Below are 21,858 nucleotides of genomic sequence, written 5' to 3' on the forward strand. Positions count from 1 at the left end.
GTCGAGCGGCGATGTGGCAATCACGTGGCAGTGGCTCGCTGATTGGCCTCTGCCCGTACCACGTGCGGAGGTTCTTCTTTGGTTGGAGAAGGAAGTAGAGAGTCAAGTGTTTGTGTTAGACAAGTTAGATTAATCGCTAGTCACAAATATTATTCAAAATGCCTGAGGTAGGAAAGTTATTTATGCATTTTGTTATGTTTTCATAGTACCTATTGTTCCTTAAATTGATATCATCCACAGTTGTCGGTTTGTTCCTCCTCTATCATCACTGTTACGCTACTATCTCCTCTCTAAATAACGACCACCACGATGATAGCTGCTGCGGCTCGACACTCGAACCAAAGCCGGTTCCACTCTCTCTTCCTCGTCCCATTCACACATTTTAAATATCGCCAGAAAAATAGAAAGACAAATGACAGATTGTTGATTTATTTCAGACACCACCACCACTTACGGCTTCCCCCCTTTTGCTTTTAAACTCTTTATCATTCCTGGTCAATGTGCTTCGTAAGCCGGCGCCTTAGTTTTTGAGCCGCTGCTCCGCAACGCTCCTCCTCGCTTCTAGGGTTGTTACTCTTGTAGCCATTGGCCTTAATCGCACCAACAACTGCTACTGCACCACTTTTCAACACACATATTTCACTCTTAGATCGCTATCAAACCTACGATTAACACCAGATATTTATTTTCTATTCTCTCTTACATTTATTTTATTCTTATATCCTTATTTCATTCTCCCTCTTATGGCTAATCTGCTCACCTTTTCTTATCAACCTACCAAACACCTCAATCAATGTCTTCTTATTTCGCTGCCCTTTTTTTAAAAAATATTTTTTCCTTATTTTTTTCATTTTATCAGAAGTTAAAAATTTTTTTAAAACCAATTCCTTCCGTTCAAAGCACAGCTTTATTGCAATTAACCCTTTTGGTTAAGAAAAAAAATACCTCCACACAAACCCTGCAAACTTAATAGAAAGTTCTAGGCATTCCAAGGCCAGCGACTTCCACTTTAGTTTCATTATTTAACTTCGTATATCTTCCATAGTTATTTTATAAAAAAGATTATTTCTACACACACCTCGGTCTACATACGTATCTATCTACAAACTGTTTTAAAAATGTATATAATGATAATAATTAAAATGCCATGCCGCCAGAAAGAGCGAATATGAGTCGTAGTAGAATAAGTGAGACGTGTTTTTGTGGTGGCAGAAGAAGACACATGAAGCCTTCTTCGAGGAATCATGGCATCGACGCCAAATACTTGGTCGTCGTCGTCTTCTTGTTGTTGCAGCAGCTTATTTCCCTCCTCAACAAGTGGAGGAGCAACAATTTAAACTTCTCACATTCCAATATCGCACAAGAAAAACAACCAAACAAACACACATTTTGACCAATAAAATCATCTACTCACAATTCCCCAAACTTATATTTTACGGCTATGGATATATATAATATATAACATATATATATATAACATGTATATAATATAACATATATATATATATATAACATGTATATAATATAACATGTATATATATATATATATATATAACATGTATATATTTATAACATGTATATAATATAACATATATATATAACATATGTATATAATATAACACACACACACACACACATATATATATATATATATATATATATATATAACATGTATATATATCCTTGTTGCTTATTTGGCTTATAATCCCCCCATTTGATTTCTATGGATTATACCATACCAAATTCTGGTGCCTTTAACTTAAGTACCATATTCCTCTGAATCTAAATTTTGCTGAACTTATATATATATATATTGTTATAAATATATATATTGCGCCATTGGGTTGTGGTATTTTGCTCACTTCTTTTGAGTACGTGTTTAATCAGGGATTTATTAATGAAAGATTAATAAAATGTAAAAAGTTGCCATTCTTTGGTAAAGTCTGGTTCCAGAGAAAACAGTTGTCTTTAATTTGTGGTTTTAGGGTGTTTTATATAAAATCATTTTGATTGTTTTAAGTCGGATTTAACTTGCTTAATGTTCAGTTTCCTAAAATAACTTCTGACCTAGTTTATTATTAATTTTTAAAATAAATATATTTATGGCCGTATTTAGTATAAACGTAGTTTCCTCAACAAAATATTACTAAAAAAAAATCTAAAAACTCCGGGGTTGTTGCTTTATTTTCACTTTAAGGTTATTTTTTGATCTCGCTATTAAACATTTTTTTGTGTTTATTTATAAATTTAGTTTAATTATTCTCGAAATAAAAATCTTAAAACCAAAGCGAGCACCGGTCATTCTATTGATCTGAAAAAAAGGTAAACATATTTTGGCATCATTTAACATTTTGAAAGATATTTGTAAAATATCGATTGTAAAGTGGATTGATTAAAAAAAAAAAAAAAAAAAGATGCGTAGGTAATTTGAAATATTTAACCTTTCCAGATCCATATGTCAAGTTTTCTGTTTAAAAAAAAGTCAAACTATCGATCTTTATATCGGATTCTCTTCAATTCCACTCGGATCAAAAAGTTATATTTAATTTTTATATATTTCTAAAAAAAGAGAATCAAAACAGCCAATGTGTGTGTGTGGTGTGTGTGTGTGTGTGACGATTATCAATGTATCACGATTTGTCTTTTTTAAACGGAAACGAATTCTTAAAATCTATTTGTGACTAAAGATAGATATGATTAATGTTGCCTGACGGAATCTCAGCTCGACTGAGTTGAACCGAGTGCAATATGTCTGGGTTCTGTGGCACAAAATCCAATTAGAATAATTGTCTATTCAATGACGAAGCAATTGAGTAACAAAAAAAAACTCTTTTATGCAACTAGTTTGGCCAGTGAAAGTTGTATTAACGACGAGTGTATAAATGTATTGTTTGCTAACATCAACAGAATAGACTGATATACACACCTTACTCCAATAATTTTGTTCAGGTAGTCTTTAAAATAGACTCTCTGTTTTATTAACATCTATAATTTTTGCTGTTTGATTATTGACATCGATTTCAAATGCGATATTAAAGATGTCTGGTGGTGTTCCAAAACACCCGGTTATCATCACAAATCGCAGACACATCAATAATTTCGAGTTTTTCTATACTTACAGAGCTTGCTCACTGTCTTTTGAATCTCCCCCTAACTTGGTCTGTGCCCTTCCTGCCGGTGTTCTTTCAAGGGTTTCGTTTGGCGGAAATAATCGATCGTTTTTCGAATTTGGAATAGCCATTTGCTATTGATTTTGCATTTCTGACCAAAACCTTTAAGGCTTCTCGGTCGTTAGGAAATATAACCACCTCTCGTCTTGGCATTGGACTGATTTCGTTAAAAAATGCATATTTGAAAAAGCAGTAAGATCTAAACGCGATTAAAAAAAAAAAAAAAAGACCCCAAAATAAAATCGGTATAGTTGAAAAGTAAAGTTAAGAACTAACAAAATAAAAGTATTGATGCACCAAGTGATATTTGCTAACGAGATAGAATATAGAATAGTTTCACTGATGGATTCAATAGTCGTGTTGTTAGTTCACATATAACCAGTTTCTGGCATAATATTGAAGTTAAGGGTGCAAGATTTCATTTTTAATGGTCTTTGAAGTATTAGTCTGACTAGTTACCTGTTGCTCAGAAATGTTTTATCTCCAGTTTGTCCCTCACTGAGCAGACCTATGATGGAAACCTTCCAGTTGCGATCGTAATTATTCTTTCTGTCAGGACTTAATCTGGTTTTTCTTTGTTTCCCGTTCCCTGTCAAAGTATTTACCTGTAGGTATTTTCAGGTTGAAAAATGGAAGTTCTTTGTTGGCAAGGATCAAAAAATAGTGGATAGTAGGGTTAGATAATATAAACCCTCTAAGAGTGTGGTTCCCATTAAATTGAAGCCACCAAACATTTTGTGATTACCTTCATAATTAATAACAACCTAAAACCCCACAACTTTCATTGCAAGCCCTCTCAAGGTATATACTTTCACTTTCAGGGTTCCCTGAATACTCCTGAGAGGCTATAGTGAAATTTAAGGGAGATTTGGCTAGTGTTTCTCACAGGTTGGGTGACCAAATACAGGCACCTGTTGTGTTTTATATATGTTTGAGTGTGTGTGTGTGTGAGATGTACATATAATCTCCAAATGTTTGAAGTAATAGATTTTCCTGAATCAAGACTTGTAAACTTTGACCATAGGAGTTTTCCTCGCTGTTAATATTGAAGGTATAACAATTGTTTTAGAGTGTAAAATATTTTGTCTCTATTTTAGGTACAGAGATACAGGAATGGGGAAGATGAAAAGTTTTGTAAATTGTTTATTGGTGGTCTAAACTACAGCACAACTGAAGAAGGCTTAAAGAGCCACTTTGAACAATGGGGTGAAATAGTTGACTGTGTTGTCATGAGAGATCTAACCACTAAAAGGTTTGTACTTTTTTAATTTTTGATTTTTACTTGATATCCTTGTGTGTGATGCACACAGTATTTGCCTAATAGTAAACAAGTTTAGTTTGTGATTATGAGGTCCTGTGTTCAAGTTTATTTCATGGCATCTTGGACTTTTAACATAACCTCAGACATCCAAGCTTTGTTAGTAAAGTTAGTTGATGGCAGCTGTACCACCAGCTCTTCCACCAGATAATTTACACCTGTTGTTCAAAGGTCAAGCTGCATTATGCTGATTCCACCTTTGGGTCGCATTGAGTACATATCTGAGGTGTACTTAGCCATTTAACATGGCAAGGAACTTGAAGTCATCAAATAACTGTATGCTCATTGTCGATATAAGTGAAGATGAATTTGCTTTTTATTGTGTGACACACGCACACACATATATAATAGGTTTGTGTGTGATTGTGTGATGTTTAGATGTTTATTTAATGTTCTGCAGGTCCAGAGGGTTTGGCTTTGTCACTTATAAAACTGAAGATATGTTGGATGAAGCACAAAAGCACCGTCCCCACAAAGTAGATAACAGAGAGGTTGACACCAAAAGGGCTATTCCTCGTAGTGTGAGTTAAATTAACCTCTTTAGATTGTTAATGCAAAATTGTTTTATCCATCCATCTATGCTTTCCCCTAATTTAAGAAGAAAAAAAAGTATAATGCTAAGAAGCATTTTGAGATCAGAAACAAAGCAAATTACTAATCCATCAATACAAAGAAGATAATTCGTAGATCTAAAAATTTATTGCAAATGCTTTGAAAATGCACTAGTTCAATCTGTCTTGTTAAAAGACTAAAAGACTTTGTTTGGTTTCTTACCATAGTTGAAAGTTCTAATATTTAAAACAAATTGACTCTAATCTTTCCTTGTCTTTGATCATTGTTCTAAAGCACACCATAAAATGTGCTACAAGATTTAATTGTCCACAATTCAATTCTAGTGAAAATAAATATGTGCTCTAATTAGGTAATTAATATTGGTAACTAAACGTTGTTCTTCATGATTGCTTTCGTATTGATCTATGATGTATATTGATAACATTGCATTTTGTTTTGAGCAGGAAGCGGATGAATCTCAAGCTGCTGTGAAGAAAATGTTTGTTGGTGGCCTGAAGGAAGGTACCACCGAAGATGAAATCAAAGAACGATTCGAAAGTTATGGTACAATTGAAAAAATAGAGTTGATTAAAGACAAAGCTACTGGAAAGCAGAGAGGATTTTGTTTTGTCACTTACAATGATCCTGATGCAGTTGATAAATGTGTTTGTAAGTTTGTTTTTCTTTTTTTTATTGGGGGGTGGTTCTACATTTTGTTCCCATTTATTCAATCAAGCAGATTGTTGCACCTGTTTATTTTCATGTTGTAACTTATATTTTCCAGTGAGAAAACGCATTCAGTTAAATGGAAAAGTGGTTGAAGTGAAAAAAGCTGTGTCAAAAACTGAAATCGAGAGATCTGGTATGTAGATTGCAGCTTTCTCTTTTCTCTTGCTTTCTGCTCTTTCTTTTCTCTCAGTCTTTCCTCTATTATAACATTTCTTTTCTTTCTTTTTTTCTACAGGTCGAGGTGGTATGCGTGGAGGTAGGTTCACATTTTCTATTTTTCCAAACTTATACCACACTCTTTTGACAAAATTTGACCTCAGAACTTTGCTATCAAATTTGGGACGGCTGAAATTTATTCAAATGGAAATCTTTTAAAGATAAATGGAAAACCAGTATAATTTATTTTTAGTCCACATCAGTTTTTAAGGAGGCTGCTGTCCTCAAGGGTCCACTCTAACACCTCTACTCCACTCTCTTTCGGGGTCACTACCACCTCCTCCTCGTGAATATGAGTAGCCATGTAGCATCCCAGTAGGAGAAGACCTATTCTGGCACCTTCTCCCACATTTTAATCCCTCATTCCATAGAACAAAGCCTCTTTATAGAATGTTATTAAACCACTGGTAGACCTTGGCAAGATCATCTGGCCATCAACATTATGCCGAAAAACGAGATTGGAGCATTACACAGTCCTTAGGCTTGGGTCTTGTCTGGCTGTTTTAGATGGCTTGGTCATGGATGTTAAATGATGGCCTTCATTTTAGTGGGTAGTTTCTTAAAGTGGTTGAGAAACTATTTGTTCAGTTGAAGCACAAGCAAGCCACCCAGTGACTTTCTGACACAGCAGAGATTAAATATGAAATATTGGCTTATTTAATCCTTTTGGTACTATATTTCTAATCTAAGTTCACACACTAGACTGGTTTCCTAAAACACCACTCCAAGTATTTTATTTATCAGTATGTGGTGATTTATGGAACACAACAAAAGGTTTTTAACCAAATCTGTTGCATAATTTTATCTCAAGGTAAATCTAATTACTGGTCAGCATAGAAAATGAGTTCCTAGCTAGCATTCAAGACTACAACAAAATTTTGATATAGAAAAATTGTACAAATTACTGATTTACCAGGTGAATTTAATGCGCATAAGACTGGTGCACCATAAAGGTAAAACAATGAAATATTGAATTTATCTTTGAAGAAAACTAGAAAATGGAACATGCCATCAACTAAATGAAATAAACTTACATATAGAGAAACACATACATACATATTCTTCCAAGCTCATGGGCAAACTTGGAACTTTTTTCCTCTTTATTCTAGATAATGGATTCAGTAATTGCTTCAAAGGAGGAAAAAAAAAGAAAAAACTTAGTCTATAGGTTTCATTTTGTTGGAAAAGCTGGCTGGGTCTTTTATCTTCCTAAAAATAACTATGCAAAAATTTTCAAATTCTTACTACATTCAAGAATTTATTTTCCTCGTTTATTGCTATCAGAATCATTTCCCTTTTGAAAATAGAAATATCCAATTCATAATGACACACGTTCTTATATTCAATGTATGATTTGCTAAATTTTTTCATGTCTTCTTTTGAAAATTCTTCAACATAACAAAACACTGGACGAATGTCCTTCCTGTCGTCAACTTTTATTTTATTTTTTTTCCAAGTAAGGCCAGACATGTTTTCACAAAATATTGGAAATTAGGAAATTACTATCAGAATTTCACCTTCGGAAAGTGACTAGCAGCAGCAGCAGCCAGTCTCTCACCAGATGCCACAATGAAAAGCAGTTGACTCAATATAGAATAGGAATGGCCAAACAGCTAGTGTTGTCACAAATAACTGGCAGGCTACAAATGAATTAGTTATTAACAACAGTAGCAGTGTTTGTAACAATAATTCAGGTGTTCAAACTAAAGTGGATGTGTTGTTTAGATTGCTTTAAACTCTGTTAACCCCCCAGAAATATCATCTCATGTTGACAACGTGCTAATTCAGCACTGACTATATTAATTGATGAGGTGATTGCTCTGGTGGACGACACTCTTGTCTTCTGCTATTTCACCTGCTTCCTCAGATCATCAGCAGCAACCAGCCTCACAGATGGACAATGGAAATCAGTCAAACTGATATAGCAATGGCCAAACAGCCAATGATGTTGTAAAGATCCAATTGTAAAAAGTGGGATGCAATTCATTTCTATATTGAAACTAAAATACTGATGATCCTTAAATTGCTTCAGCACATTTGAGTTTCAATGTGTTGTAATTGGTAGATTAACAAACTAAAAATAAAACACATCTCTAACGTAATGCAAAACAAAAACTAAGAATTACCACTACATGTGTTGAAAGGAATCAAACTAATGGATTGGACATGAAATTGTTTTGTGTTGGTTAGAAAATGTTTGTGCAGGTGAAACTTCACACAGAGACTATCCTTTATCACTGATAAACTCTGCTACTTTGTAAAACTGAATAACTAATTACTTATGCCACCATTGCTATTGTGTCCAAATCTGTTGTACAACTACAGGGGCCACATAATGTCTGAATGCTTGATGATGTTACAGTAAATAATGAGAAATACAATGGGTGTGTGTGTGTGTAGTGGTTGGTGTCATCAAGGAAGGACTTACTGAAAGATAAGAATTGGTTAGAATTGAAATCTTGACACGGATGATGTTTTGGTTTGGTCTCTTATATGTTTTATTGTTAATCTTTCAGGTTCCGACTATGGTATGCGTGATAATTTTGATGATAACTATGGTGGTGAGTAGATTAAAACAAATAAACCTTTTTTGTTTCTTGTCTTCAACACTCTCCCTCCTTTGACCAGCATTTTTAAAATCACCTGTACTAAGCAATTAGTTTAATTTGTAAATGTTGTTAGTTGAAGTAAATAAGGTTAATTGATATAGTTCATAAGTACGTACTTAATTTCAGGTGGTGGTAACTGGAACATGGGTGGTGAAAACAACTGGGGTAACTCAGGTAAGCTACACCAGTGTTTATAATTTTTTTTATTAGACTGGTTTTTTTTTTTTTTTTTTTTCTTCTTCTACCAACAAATTTTGTGTTTGTTCTGATAGACAGCCAGTTGCAGAGTTTTCTTTTCAACGATAAAAGAATACAGCTTTGCTACAATGACACTATCAAGATATTTGAAGTGGAATCCTGTTCAGAAAAGTTAGAAAAATTATTAAGAATCTACTTTATTTAAAACTGAGTTAATATACTAACGAGTTGTAAACTAATTACCATTTATTTAAAGTTTAGAGAGAAAAGGGGGGTTTGGCATAAAGCTTAAAATACTGGTCAAAAGTTGGCTTCTGTTGTGATCTGGTGAATAGTGTAAAGTTATTTTGTAATCTAATGTTGCAGGTGGTTATCCAAACCAAGGTGGTGGTGGCTGGAACCAAGGTGGTCAAGGTGGCTGGAACCAAGGATTTGGTCAAGGCAACAACACTGGTTGTTATGGTGGCAATTTTAATCCTCGAGGCAACTTCAATAATAATTTCAGGAGTGGAGATTATGGTAATGGTATGTTTTGATAAGGAAATATTTGTAGGGCTATAAAGAGGGAGGTTAAAGATCTTCACTAGAATTAGTGACACATGTTGTAAACGTCTTGTTAGCTTATTAACTTGAGATTATTTTCTTAGATTCTCAGCCAAGCACAAAATCCTTTTTTTGTTTTTAATAATTCATCTTTAAGTCATTAGACTGTGGCCATGCTGGGGCACTGCCTTGATGAAGTTTCAGTTAATCGCATCAAGCCCAGTATATATTTCTTTTAAACTTGATACTTATTCTGTTGGTCTCTTTGTGAGCCACTAAGTTATATAAACACACCAGTGGTCAAGCAGTGATTGAGGACAGGTGTAAGCGTCTGTTTCCATGCTGGCTTGGGTTGGACGGCTAGATTGGAGCTAGCAAGGTCAGGGACCACACCAGCTTCCATTGTAGATCACACACACACAACAGTCTTTCAATTTGTGTTCTAAATCCTCTCGCATGCCTTGGTTGGTCCAAGACTACAGAAAAGAGCTTACCCAAGGTGCCATGAAGTGGGAGAGAACTTAGAACTATCTGGTTGGGAAGCAAACTTCTTACCACCCAATCACACTATTGTTGGGAGCAAAGTCATAAATTTCCAAGAGATCACCATTTTGATTTTAAATGTTTTGCTCTGATTAATCAAATGCTATGATTGATGAGTGACTTTGTCTTTTTTTTTTCTTTTTTTTTTTTTCTTTTAGATGGAAACAATTGGAATAACCCCTCCAATTTTGGAACTGGCTATGGAGGGAGTGGCAATACTGGCCCAATGCGTGGTGGCAACTACTCTCAGCGATCAAGTGGACCTTATGGAGGTACATGAACTTTTTGTTCACTTTTAACTCTTTTGGTTCATCATCATCATTTAACGTCTGCTTTCCATGCTGGCATTGGTTAGACGGTTTGACTGGAACTAGTATGCCGAAGAGCTGTCCCAAGTTCCAATCTGATTTTGCATGGTTTCTATGGCTGGATGCCCTTCCTAATTGCCAACCACTCTAAGAATGTAGTGGGCGCCTTTTATGTGTCACCTGCCACCCAAAACAACCCATTTGTATTTAAATGAGAATTTCAGTGCAAAGTTTATCAGTACATTCATAAACCAGCCCACTTATGTGTAACTTTCCTTCATTGGACACTAAACTCTGCTTGCGAAGACCTGTTGAGGCAAGTGAAATTGAAATCAAATTCGATGACTGGCATCTGTGCTAGTGGAGTGCTAAGAGCACCATCCAAGTGTGATTGTTGCCAGAGCGGCTAACTGGCTACCCTGCCAGTGGCATGTAAAGAGCAACATTCAAGCATGATCATTACCAGCGTCACCTTACTGGCACATGAAAAAACATTCATGCGAGGTCATTGCCAGTGCCGCTGGACTGGCTCCTGTGCAGGTGGCACATAAAAAACACCATTTGAGGGTGGCCGTTACCAGTACCACCCGACTGGCCCTCGTGCCAGTGGCACATAAAAGCAACAACTACGCTCTCATTAGGAAGGGCATCCAGCTGTAGAAACTCTGCCAGATTAAGATTGGAGCCTGGTGCAGCCATCTGGTTTGCCAGTCCCCAGTTAAATTGTCCAACCCATGCCAGCATGGAAAGCGGACGTTAAACGATGATGATGATAAGAATATGTGATTACACTCTGCAAAGAATTGAGTTGTACTGTCAAAGAGGGAAAAAGGATAGTTTGAAGTTTACCCTAACTGCTTGAAAGAAGTCCAAGCATCTTTAGAATATTGTGTGTGTGTGTATTATACATAAACTTTATATATTTTGTTTTTGGATCTGGTTTGCAAGATTCTTTATGTGAGTTTGTGTGTTGAAGCATATTCTGTTGTGTCTGGGGAGATTCATTTTCTTTTTGTGCCTTATAGTTTAACACATTTACTGGTAAAAATTTCCACTTATTTCTTATTTGTATTTTTCTAAATTTTAGGAAAATAAGAAAAAAGTGGACATTTTTACTGGTGAATGTGTTAAACTATAAGGCACAAAAAGAAAATTAATCTCCGCAGACACAACAGATTAATTTATATATGCTTTTCAAGTTTAGTTGCCTCTTATCAATGTGAAGTAGCCGAACCCAGCAGATGTCGCTGCTAACTGACTGTTTACCTAAATTCAGTGGAATACATTCACTGGTTTTCAAAAGTAGAAATATCATTATTTCTAATTCTCTCTATATAAGATGTGTGAGAAATTTTGCTTAATTTGTATTGTAAATCATTACTGTGATTCTGTAATTTATGTATGCATGTGAATTTATTTCATTTAGTTGATGGTGTGTGTGTGTGTTTTGTTTTCTAGTGTTCTCCAGAGACAAGTTCCAATATTACATTCTGTTTTTCATTCTCCTTTACCTTTATGCTGCACCTCTCTTAAGTGCATCAAGCCAGTAATTTGCACAATTCCTCTATATTAAAATTTTGTTGTCTACTCAATAGAATATCAGCTGATAACTTTTTTTTTTTTTTTGTGCTGATGTTTAACCCTTTAGCATTTAAACCTGCTGCCATATCTGGCTCAAGTATTCTGTTTTATGTTAAGACTAGGCAAATCTGGTCTTTCACACACATCCTCTGATGTCATTCCAAAATAATGCAACCGTGTCATTGAAATCTCAAAGCTATGAGAGATGATACATGGACTCATTGGAAACAAGGTGAATTAATCAACACCAGATTCCAGGGGTATCCGAATAGTAAAAGGTGCAACCAAATTTGAATGGTTTTTATATTTTGTTGAATTTACTTCTAATTAGATTTTCTTTGAGACAAAAATTAAGGAATCCTCATCATTCAGTATCCAGCTTTCCATGCTGGCATGGGTTAGATGGTTTGACTGGAACTGGTAAGCTGGAGAGTTGCATCGAATTCCAATCTGATTTGGCTTGGTTTCTATGGCTGGATGCCTTTCCTAATGCTGACCACTCCAGGAGTGTAATGGGTGCTGGGTTGGTACCACTGGCATGGTTGCTTTTACATGCCAATCACGGGACCACAGCATTGGCCACAACTATGATTTCACTTGGCTCGACGAGTCTTCTGAATCACAGCATGTCACCAAAGAGCTTGTTCACCTGCCATTGCGTCTGTGAGGTTCAACATCTGAAGACCATGCTTCACCACCTCATCCCATGTCTTCCTGGCTCTAAATCCACACTTCTTTACATGGCTGTCTTCATCCATATGCATCACATAGCCAGACCAGTGCAGTCGTCTCTTGCACACCACATCTGATTCCTCTTATGCCTAACTTTTCTCTCTGTTGAACATGCAAACTGACATTGCACATCCAGCGAAGCACACTAGTTTGGTTTTTTTTCAAGTCTCAAGAACCTGTTGCAAAAAATCAAATTTTATGAAACCATTCATGATTATTTAGAAATTTTATATTTAAGATATATATTTTGGTTAGAAATTTAACGAAAGGGTTAAAGTTTTCGAAACCTGGCTGTCAATTCTCAGCTTATGTATAAATTTAAATTATTGACTTGAAGGTTTTTAAAAATATTTATTATTCTTTGCAGGTGGCTATGGAGCTGGTGGTGGTGGTGGTGGTATGGGTTATAACAGACGGTAACTTCATTATTTCCTATCATTATAACTTAGGTATGTAAACTTTCATTATGCAGTCTTGCTAATTCTTCCTTTTTGCATAGAAGTAAATGTTGATTAATGAAAGTGTATGTGAAAGATTTGTCGTTAAAGAAGGTGCGATGTACATGAAGGATCTTGAGAATAGGAAGTTCGCTAGTGGTCCCCCAGCCGCAAGTATATCTCTGTGGAGAGAACGTCTTGTTTGCCATAGATTTTCCACAGACGCAGGGACAGGAGGGGTTGAAGCTGCCGGTTGCCGGATCAGACGTTTCTGTTCACCAGAGCCCTGTTAGCTGGGTGCGGCCCTGATACCGCTGGGTGTCAGAACAAATTGGTGTGACACCGGTGCAAAATGACCTCCCTCCTACAAGTCATCCTAACAAGACGTCTGTGTTGGCTGGGTCATGCCCTCCATTGTCAACCAGGAGAATTCATGACTGATGACAGTCAAGGCTGATCTGGAACCCAACCTAGGCCCCCATGTCTACAGTGTTCACCGCTGGAATAAGGAGTGGTTGGAGATCACTCGATCGTTAGCCTCAAATTGCCAGATCTGGTCGGCGTTTGTGAGAGATGCAGCATTGAGGATGAATGAAGCCAGCTCAACCCACCCCGGGTGAATGCTGTCTCAAGACAAGATGTGAAAGATTTGTACACAAAGGTTTTGTGTGAAATTCTCTCAACTTTTTCCTCCTCAAACTTATTGAGGATGGATATCTAAACAGCCAAATAATTATTTTCTGTTTTCTATAACAAATACTAATCCTGCAGTCTAGCAGAGAAAGTATTAATAACATTCTAGATATCTAGTTCTGGATCCTTTATGGTTGTAGATCTCTGAAAGTTAGTAGAATTACCTATCCTTTCTTCCTTCATCTTGTTCCCATTGTTTTCTTACCATCCTCAAGAAAGTATTGGCTGGCTGCAACAGAACCATTTTGGAAAGGTCATTTGTTGTGACCCACTTCTTCTTAGAAAACATAGCCATTACCAAAATACAAATTGGAAGGTTTCATAAAAATATAAATTTTATTAGATTGTGATGTTTATTATGTAATCTTCTTTAGATTCCTTTGTAAAAGAGGTTGCTTGTTTTGATTTGGAACTGTTCACTGAATCTGTTTTTCTTTTCCTTCTCAGGTATGGTTAAATGTGGAACTGATTCATCAAAGCATCTTCTCTATCAAAATGCTGACCAACTGGAGTACTTACTCTTGACCTGCTGATTTATTTGGTTTTTTTTCTTCTATTTTTTTTTTCTACATGATTCAGAGAACCCCCAAGTTACACCAGACAGCTGCAAAATATACCATCCTAATTAAACCAAGCCATAAAATTGAAAAAGGGAAAAAAAATATTCATAGACTGTTTCTTTTTATATTGTAAATATCAGTTTCATAAAAAGAAAAATTAGGTTGAAGATTTCAAAAACCTCACATTTTGTACAAGTCTTAAGATTGTGCTTATTCTTATCTTTGCTACATTGTCATGGTTGGTATTCTACTTTTAAGACCAAACTGTTTTTTTTTTAGATGGTATTGCTAAAGACATTTATTGTATGGGTAACAATAATAAAAAAAAACAACAAAAGATAAAACAACCATCTCATTTCCTACTTCATAAATATCCATACAATTCTTTCAACCACTCCTAATGCTAATTTGTTTCACCTTCTGCACTTACACATTCCTGCCATCCAATTTCAATTAGCCTTGATAAAACTCAAGGCTGCTAATAAAATAATCTTATTTCATGACTTCTCTTCATTTTATGTCAAAAGAAAAGGGGGAAAAAACCCCAGCTAAATACATATATCTTAAATATAGATCGCTTTAGGACATTTTCCTCACAGTCCAGCTTCTAGATATAGGAAGTTAATGGCATACAAAATTCGTAAAAAGCTGGATGTAAAAAAAAAAAATTTAAATTTCTACTTTTCTTTTCTGCAAATTATTTAACTATTTCACAGCTATTTTATCACTTTTATATTTGAACTAAAAGTTTTAAATGAAGCTCTTGCAGTGGTATGAGATTTTTCATTTGTCCAAAAAATTTCTAAACACTTGTATGATGAAAGTTGGACTGCAGTTTTTGCGCTGTCCGTTCTTCTTCAGCTTGACATTTCTCTAAGATCCATTTATTCACATCTTGTGCCATAACTTCATCTTAATTTCACATTGGTATAACTTGAAAAAATTTCACCCATTAAATTGTTTAGTGATGAACTGTTCAACTCCATAACTCATTTTGAATTAGTGGATCTTGCCTTGTGGAAATTCTGTTCATTAAATAATAGAAATGGTACATTTTGTTTGGACTTGTTTTTCTTAATTTAAAAAAAAATTTTTTTTTTAATGTTGATTTGCTTGGATATTGGTTTTTCCTTTATAGATTAGATTGAACTGTATAAATTTTAATGTTGAATAAACATGAAATAAAATTTTAGATTTTTTCATTTTTGTTCTGATTTTTCTTTAATATATTTGCATGAATGTTTTTATTTCGTTCGTCTGTGCCATACGGATTTCCCTTAATTCGAAATGGAGAGCCGGTCGACCCGGGAGCTTCGAGTGTTTTCTATTAGGGTGGATTAAATTCCTGTATTTAATAAAACATCGACGTTCCCAGATATTCTGCTATTTACCGTTGTAGTAAGAAATATTAATATGATGGCGATTTTCGTTGAAATTTATGTTTATTATTAATCAATCTCGTGAAAATAGATTTGAAAAATGTCTGCAGAGTGCGAGGGTAAATAAAGCTAGCAAACAGATAAATTATTCTGGAAATTTAAACGTAGATGTTTTTACACTGCCGATGAAATGACTTGGATTTCGTTGGAACCAGTTTTTGTATTAAAATTTATTTCATTCGTTGAAAACTGACATTTAAAGATAATTGTTCGTTCGGCATAGGAACTACATTGATGTGGCGTAAGGCAGTGCTTTGGTTATTAATGGTGAGGAGGAGGGGGGAGGGGCCGTGATGGAGAAACCGAATGCCATTTTGTAGTCGCCTATTTGGCGTCACTTCTGGTGCTGCCACGTCGCGGTAGATAGACTAACTAGTCAAATATTTCCCTCCACCCCCCCCCCCTATAAATAACAAAAAAAATGAAGAAACCACAGGCATCGCCGATAACAGTTGTTGGTGCAGATAGAATTATTGGAAAATAAAAAATATCGAAATGAGATGGTTTTTTAAAAAATCCTTGCAGTTTAAAATGTAAAAATTTGCATATGTTGCAAATAATTAGGATTAGTGAAGTAAGCGAGTTGCAATTGACCAATGAGAGCCATCTTCTTTGATTTAAATGCACCAATGAAACGGCTCGATGTGGAGCGTGTATATAATGGCCATTAAAGCGGAAGTCGTCTTTCTGGCTTTATCACAAAGGATCTATCATGCCTGAGGTAAGGTGTTCAAATACATTCCTAGGCCTTTGACCAGCCCTTACCTGACTCTCCTAATCATAACATTTAATAACCATTCCACTCTTAACAATGCCATTCTTTGAGCTGTTCGATTTATTTACATTAGCCTTTCTTCGTTTTTTTCTTTTCTCCCCCAAAAAATCTTCCAAGCTAAAAAGCAATCTTAGAATCGCATTCGTTCGATATTCAAAGATTTAAAAAATGTTTTCGGTAAATCTAAATGGAAAACTTTAATTAGCCAGGTTGAAATATTGGGAAATTGGAATAGCGAACCGACTACCTTCATTGCGTGACCTTGTTAAGCAATGTCGTCGGATTTGAAACGTGAATGCAACTCTCGGCTCTCGGCTCTCCTTTAAATTCTATAGAAATAATGGTCGGCTTTTTTAGATTCTTCTTACTGGAAATTTTAAACGAAATCATTCTCTACTTTGAAAAACGGTTAAATGTTGTTTTGCTGTGAGATTTGTGAGGAGGTCGGTGTTCGTCTCCTAAAATGGAATCGTTGCCGGTTAACAGAAGAAGAAGAAGCAGCGAGGTGTGTGTTGGCGGCATCGCCACACTCTTGACACAGATATCACCGCACATGCCGAGATGGAGGAGAAGAAGCACCCTCCTCTCCCATTTTATTTAAACACTTAATAATAATAATATTACATATTTTCTCGGTAGAAACGAATGGTTTTCATATTTACTTTCACTCTCTTATTTCCACAGACATTAATGGTAATTTTTAGCTTCACAATGAATTTTCTTTTCTTTAGCCTTATTGAGATATTCAAGTCAGACCTTCGTTAAGTCAATGCAAAATTTGCCCGGTTTCAAATAATTTCGTCCTATTTCTCCCTCGGCCAACCGAGAACCCCCTTCGCTGCTCGCTGGTGTTCCTTCTCTAAAATACCCAGAATCTAAAATGGCTCTTGGATGGAATCAGACGCCACACACACACACACTCTCTCTCTTTCTCCCTAGCTTACTCTCTCTCTCTCTATTTCTTTCACTCCTTCACTTTATCTCTCCCTAGCTTACTCTCTCTCTCTCTATTTCTTTCACTCCTTCACTTTATCTCTCTCTCTATTTCTTTCACTCCCTCACTTTATCTCTCCCTAGCTTACTCTCTCTCTATGTCTTTCACTCCCTCGCTTACTCTCTTTCTCTCCCTCTCTTTCATGTTCCAATTAACAAAAAAAAAAAATCATCCTCCATCTTTTTTTATTGTAAAGATATTTATTCGTTGCAGACACCCACAGAAACCGACCACAATAACGGGGCATTGTACACGGTCGATTCAATTAATTTTAATTGTTCAGTTGAGTTTGAAATTCAATTAACACTAAGCAGTCCATTGTTAGTGCCAAGTTTCTCTTGAAACTTCTTCCGGAAGGTGAAAGAAACAGCCATGTGCTTTCCTCCTCCGCCGCCGCCGCCGCACTCTTAATACATTTCCACTCTCGGCGGCCTTTTTCTCTCTTTTTTCTCAACATTTATATAATAACCAGATCACTGTCCAATATAGACGTGTGTCTGTACGTATATATATATATATATATATAATATCTTTGTGCTGGATGTAGTGATGGGGTCTTGTGATTAGGGGACTTTTTTCTTCTCCTCAAAGCCATTCTAATTAATCTCTGCAAAACCTAATCTCAGCCGACCTCGCGGGCATTCATTACTTTCTTTTCTCTTTTAATCTCTGATATTGGCCTAATTTCACCACTTTTCTCCCTTTCTCTCTCATCTTCCATCTAAAACCTACTTTTTACAAGAAAACGATGGACTTTCTAAATCGTAGTTCAATAAAAATTATATTTTTTTAAAAGAAAACCCAAATCTTGTTTCTTTAAAAAATTCCGTCCAGGAGTCCTTCAAATGGAAATCTTTTTGGATTCCCGGCATATTTCAGTTTTAACCATCATCGATCGCTTAGGAAATATTTTTACTCAATAAAATCAAAAATATTTTTTCAATTTGAATTTATTTTCGTTTTTTTGTGAATTACTTCAATAAAATAACAATAAGAATAGGAGCGGGAAATCTAAGTCAATTAGTTTAGAGATTTTTGATTTTATTTGCTGTTTTAGCTTTTTTTTTTCCACCGGTCTTTTAGATTCTGTTTTAATTACACAGCCGAAATAGCGTTTAATTATCGTGTATTTGAGATTAGGCTTAATTATTTCTACTAGATGAATAAATATGTGTTGAGATTATGAACAGCACCGATATCATTGAGCTTAATTAAGTTGGACATGTAATTATTTTAATTAATGATGATTGTAAGAGAGATCGGAGGGTGTAACCTAATTTCTCGTTGACGTGACCTTTTGTTTTGCCATGTTAAAAGTAAAAAAATCTGGAAGACATCCTCATGAAATTCATACTCTGCTTTTGGCATCCAGAATAGATAGGAATCGAGTTTTGGATTCTTGGTAGATATATTTTCCGAGATTGTAATCGGTTCTTGTGAGAAACTGTAGACATACATTCATTCCTAACGCACGATCTTGCTGCTCCATAAAATTGATATTAAATTTTCATAGTGTTCTAGGTTGCAACAGAATCATAAAGTAGTCAAAGACAGAACGATGCCAAGAAATGTATGTATACTATTTTTTGTAAAGAAAATATTTCTTATTCGAACTGTTTTTAAGTTAGCAAATGATGAAAGACAAGAAACAGGTTTATGACGCTACTATAATATTATTCCCTGATATTTTAACCAATTTAAAACCCTTTTTTTCGTTACTGACCTGGGACCGGGTGACTTTGTAAGTTACAATTAAAATACTTAGATCTTCTCTCGTTAAAATCTTTTTATCCCGCGACTTAAGCGATTGCTAATAAATTTCGTCTGTTAACCGTCAGTTTTAAGGAATTAAAAAAATGACTTTGTTCATTAAACCAATTTTAATGTTAGAGATCGGCACCCCCCCCCCGACCGAAATTCTGCTAATTGTTCCTATATATTTCTTTGTATTTTTTGCTTTACAGTCAAGAGGAAGATACCGAGAGAGCGACAGCGATTCGGAGAAGTTCTGTAAGCTCTTCATCGGAGGGCTTAGTTATTCCACAAATGAAGAATCGATGAAAGAATATTTTGAACCGTGGGGTGATGTGGTCGATTGTGTCGTGATGCGAGATCCAAACACAAAAAAGTAAGACGGCTTCACATTTATTGTGTGTGTGTGCGTTGCCTGACCTTTGTCCTTTTGTTAGTGTGTGTGTTTCCCCCTCTTGCCCTCATTACTAAAGGTAAGCTTATTGCTTACAACTATACGATATTTTTGCTTTTAATGTATGTGATTAAAACAATTTATTTTAGAAATATCAGGTTTAATGTATAAACGATGGGAATCACAACGAAAATTAAATAATTTGAATTATATATTATATACGAATTTAGAAGTGAGGGAGAGAGGACGAGTGAATTACCATGATTCCGGTAGTAGATGGCTCCTATTAAGACACAAAGGTAAGATCAATGGGGGGGGGTGCAGAGACAATAGAAACGGATTTCCGACTGAGACTTCACCTCTCCTCCTCGCCGCCTTTTCTCCCCATCCCGTTGGATGTAGCTGTAGATTTTATTTTTAGAAAGTATACACGTACACTGGATTATTTGCTCTTAATCAATTTAAGCTGGATTATTCAAAATGATAGTTTCATTGTTAAGTCTTCTGAAGCTTAGATTTGAAAAATACTAAGCTGTTTTATTAATATATTTATTGTATTATCGGATTAATGAGAGATTAACGGTGAAACTCTTCCACCTCTGACATGGTTCCTAAAATTATTTTACTATTTTTTTTATTAAAAAAAAAATCCATTTTGATAATGTGTGTTTCTGAAAGGAGTCGGCTGGTACTTCCTGGATGGGTGCTGACATAGTTAACATTAGGATTGTGGGTTCAATCTTCAGTCTGGCGAAGGCAAAAAAAAGTTTACTCATCCCCCACATCCCAGATGAAGAAATAAATTGACAGAAAATAATGATGCATTCTGATGGCTACATATTTTTTTATATTTCTTCCACAATATATCTTTTACCATGTGGGCCAGGTCCACAACAACACTTGTATCCTTATTTGTTCTGAACTGATGTTCATACTTAACTACATTCTTTTCGTAGGTCTCGAGGATTTGGTTTCATAACTTATAAGACAGAAGAACAAGTGGACAAGGCCCAGTGTAATAGGCCCCACAATATAGACAACAAAGAAGTCGAGACCAAGAGAGCTATGCCAAGAAATGTGAGTTCTTTTCCTATTTAGGATTTACTCGTAGCAATATGGGAGAGTTATCCTCAAAGAATGATTGTGTTCTGATTGTTTTATTTGTATTGTCTTTTTAGGAAACAGATTCTCAAATTACTGTGAAAAAATTATTTGTTGGTGGCATTAAAGAAGATACAACCGAGGACGATATTCGTGAATTTTTTACTTGTAAAGGAAAAATCGAGTCGATTGATATGATAACTGACAAAGGCACAGGAAAGAAACGAGGTTTTTGCTTTATTACATTTGAAGATTATGACACAGTCGACAAATTAGTATGTAAGTATAATAATAGTGTGTGTGTGTGTGTTTAGCTTTTAATTGCAAAATATTGAATAAAGATGGGAAATGAAAGAGAAAAGAAATCTTTTTTTTTTTCTAACTCCTTCACTTGAACTCTTTCTATTTTTTTAGTACGAAAATACTATGAGTTCAAAGGCAAACGGATAGAAGTTAAAAAAGCCTTGTCTCGTGCCGAAATGAACCACAACAAACAGGCGAATATGAACCAAATGAGTGGACCGATGGGGCCGATGGGACCTGGCCCACATATGGGACCGATGGGGCCAATGGGGCCTGGCCCACACATGGGGCCACCTGGACCACATGGTAAGTTACAGCTGCCGCCTTTTTATATATTGGCCTTCATTCACTTCTCTCCATTCATACACATTTTACAACATTGTTGTATATTTTTATGATCTCTTTAGGTCGTGGGAATCGAGGTGGTATGGGTGGCGGCCGAGGTGAGTGTTTCTCCTTCCTTTCCATTAATGCACATTATTTAGTCATTAACTAAAATAATAATAATAATAATAATTAATAATAAACATTTTAAAACCTGATAGTTTTGGACAAATTTGCACTTCTTTAGTTATTTTTGTAATCTATTCCATCTTTTGCTTCTAGTTTGCATGTGTAAAAATAGTATTTTTGTAACCCTAATCACCTAACTCTGGGCTTTTAAAGCATCTACAGAATAGAAATTCCATTTAAAATTTTTAAGTTCAATTTTAGGATTGCTCAATGTTCTCTCCTCCCCCTCTCTATTTTTGGAACTTATATTTAGTATACAATTTCAAAATTTGGCTTGTGAAGGCATACAATGAATCTTTATTTGATTGGTGTCTCTTCTAATTGCCCAATAACTACCCTCATCTCCTGAGTAGACATTGAAAAACTAGAGTTATCTATATAACAAGAAAACAGCTTTT

The 21,858-nt window shown here is 35.3% G+C and overlaps 2 protein-coding genes across 16 annotated transcripts in view; both read left to right on the plus strand.

The window, feature by feature from the left end:
* On the plus strand, positions 1–19,787 carry LOC115212800 (heterogeneous nuclear ribonucleoprotein A3 homolog 2). Of its 9 annotated transcripts, none has more exons than XR_004999535.1 (13): positions 1–167; positions 4,268–4,422; positions 4,889–5,009; positions 5,505–5,709; positions 5,825–5,902; positions 6,005–6,025; positions 8,502–8,546; positions 8,721–8,768; positions 9,159–9,317; positions 10,037–10,150; positions 11,274–11,304; positions 12,867–12,948; positions 14,077–14,731. XR_004999535.1 is itself a non-coding variant. In XM_036503545.1 (13 exons), exons 1-11 carry the CDS (start codon positions 159–161, stop codon positions 11,279–11,281), a joined length of 963 nt encoding a protein of 320 aa, XP_036359438.1. In that variant the 5' UTR covers positions 1–158; the 3' UTR covers positions 11,282–11,288; positions 13,094–13,095; positions 18,652–18,663. The 9 variants fall into 9 exon arrangements, 8 of the variants coding, with proteins under 8 accessions (XP_036359438.1, XP_036359439.1, XP_029637363.1 ...); XM_036503545.1 differs by lacking the exons at positions 12,867–12,948; positions 14,077–14,731 and adding exons at positions 13,094–13,095; positions 18,652–18,663 and having other exon boundaries at positions 11,274–11,288; XM_029781506.2 differs by lacking the exon at positions 11,274–11,304 and adding an exon at positions 2,252–2,322 and having other exon boundaries at positions 36–167.
* LOC115213524 (heterogeneous nuclear ribonucleoprotein A3) overlaps positions 16,196–21,858 on the plus strand; it is a 19,490-nt gene continuing 13,827 nt past the window's right edge. For 5 of the 7 annotated variants that reach the window (XM_029782539.2, XM_029782543.2, XM_029782544.2 and 2 more), the window contains exons 1-7: positions 16,326–16,349; positions 18,911–18,967; positions 19,362–19,525; positions 20,500–20,620; positions 20,722–20,923; positions 21,059–21,253; positions 21,355–21,390. In XM_029782539.2, coding sequence (XP_029638399.1) covers positions 16,341–16,349; positions 18,911–18,967; positions 19,362–19,525; positions 20,500–20,620; positions 20,722–20,923; positions 21,059–21,253; positions 21,355–21,390 — 784 coding nt within the window. In that variant the 5' untranslated portion in view covers positions 16,326–16,340. Of the gene's footprint in view, positions 16,350–18,910; positions 18,968–19,361; positions 19,526–20,499; positions 20,621–20,721; positions 20,924–21,058; positions 21,254–21,354; positions 21,391–21,858 lie in introns of all 7 variants that reach the window. The other 2 variants (XM_029782541.2, XM_029782542.2) reach the window with 2 other exon arrangements.

This window comes from Octopus sinensis, linkage group LG6 (genome assembly GCF_006345805.1).
Source record: "Octopus sinensis linkage group LG6, ASM634580v1, whole genome shotgun sequence".
In the NCBI taxonomy this organism is placed as follows: Eukaryota; Metazoa; Mollusca; class Cephalopoda; order Octopoda; family Octopodidae; genus Octopus; species Octopus sinensis.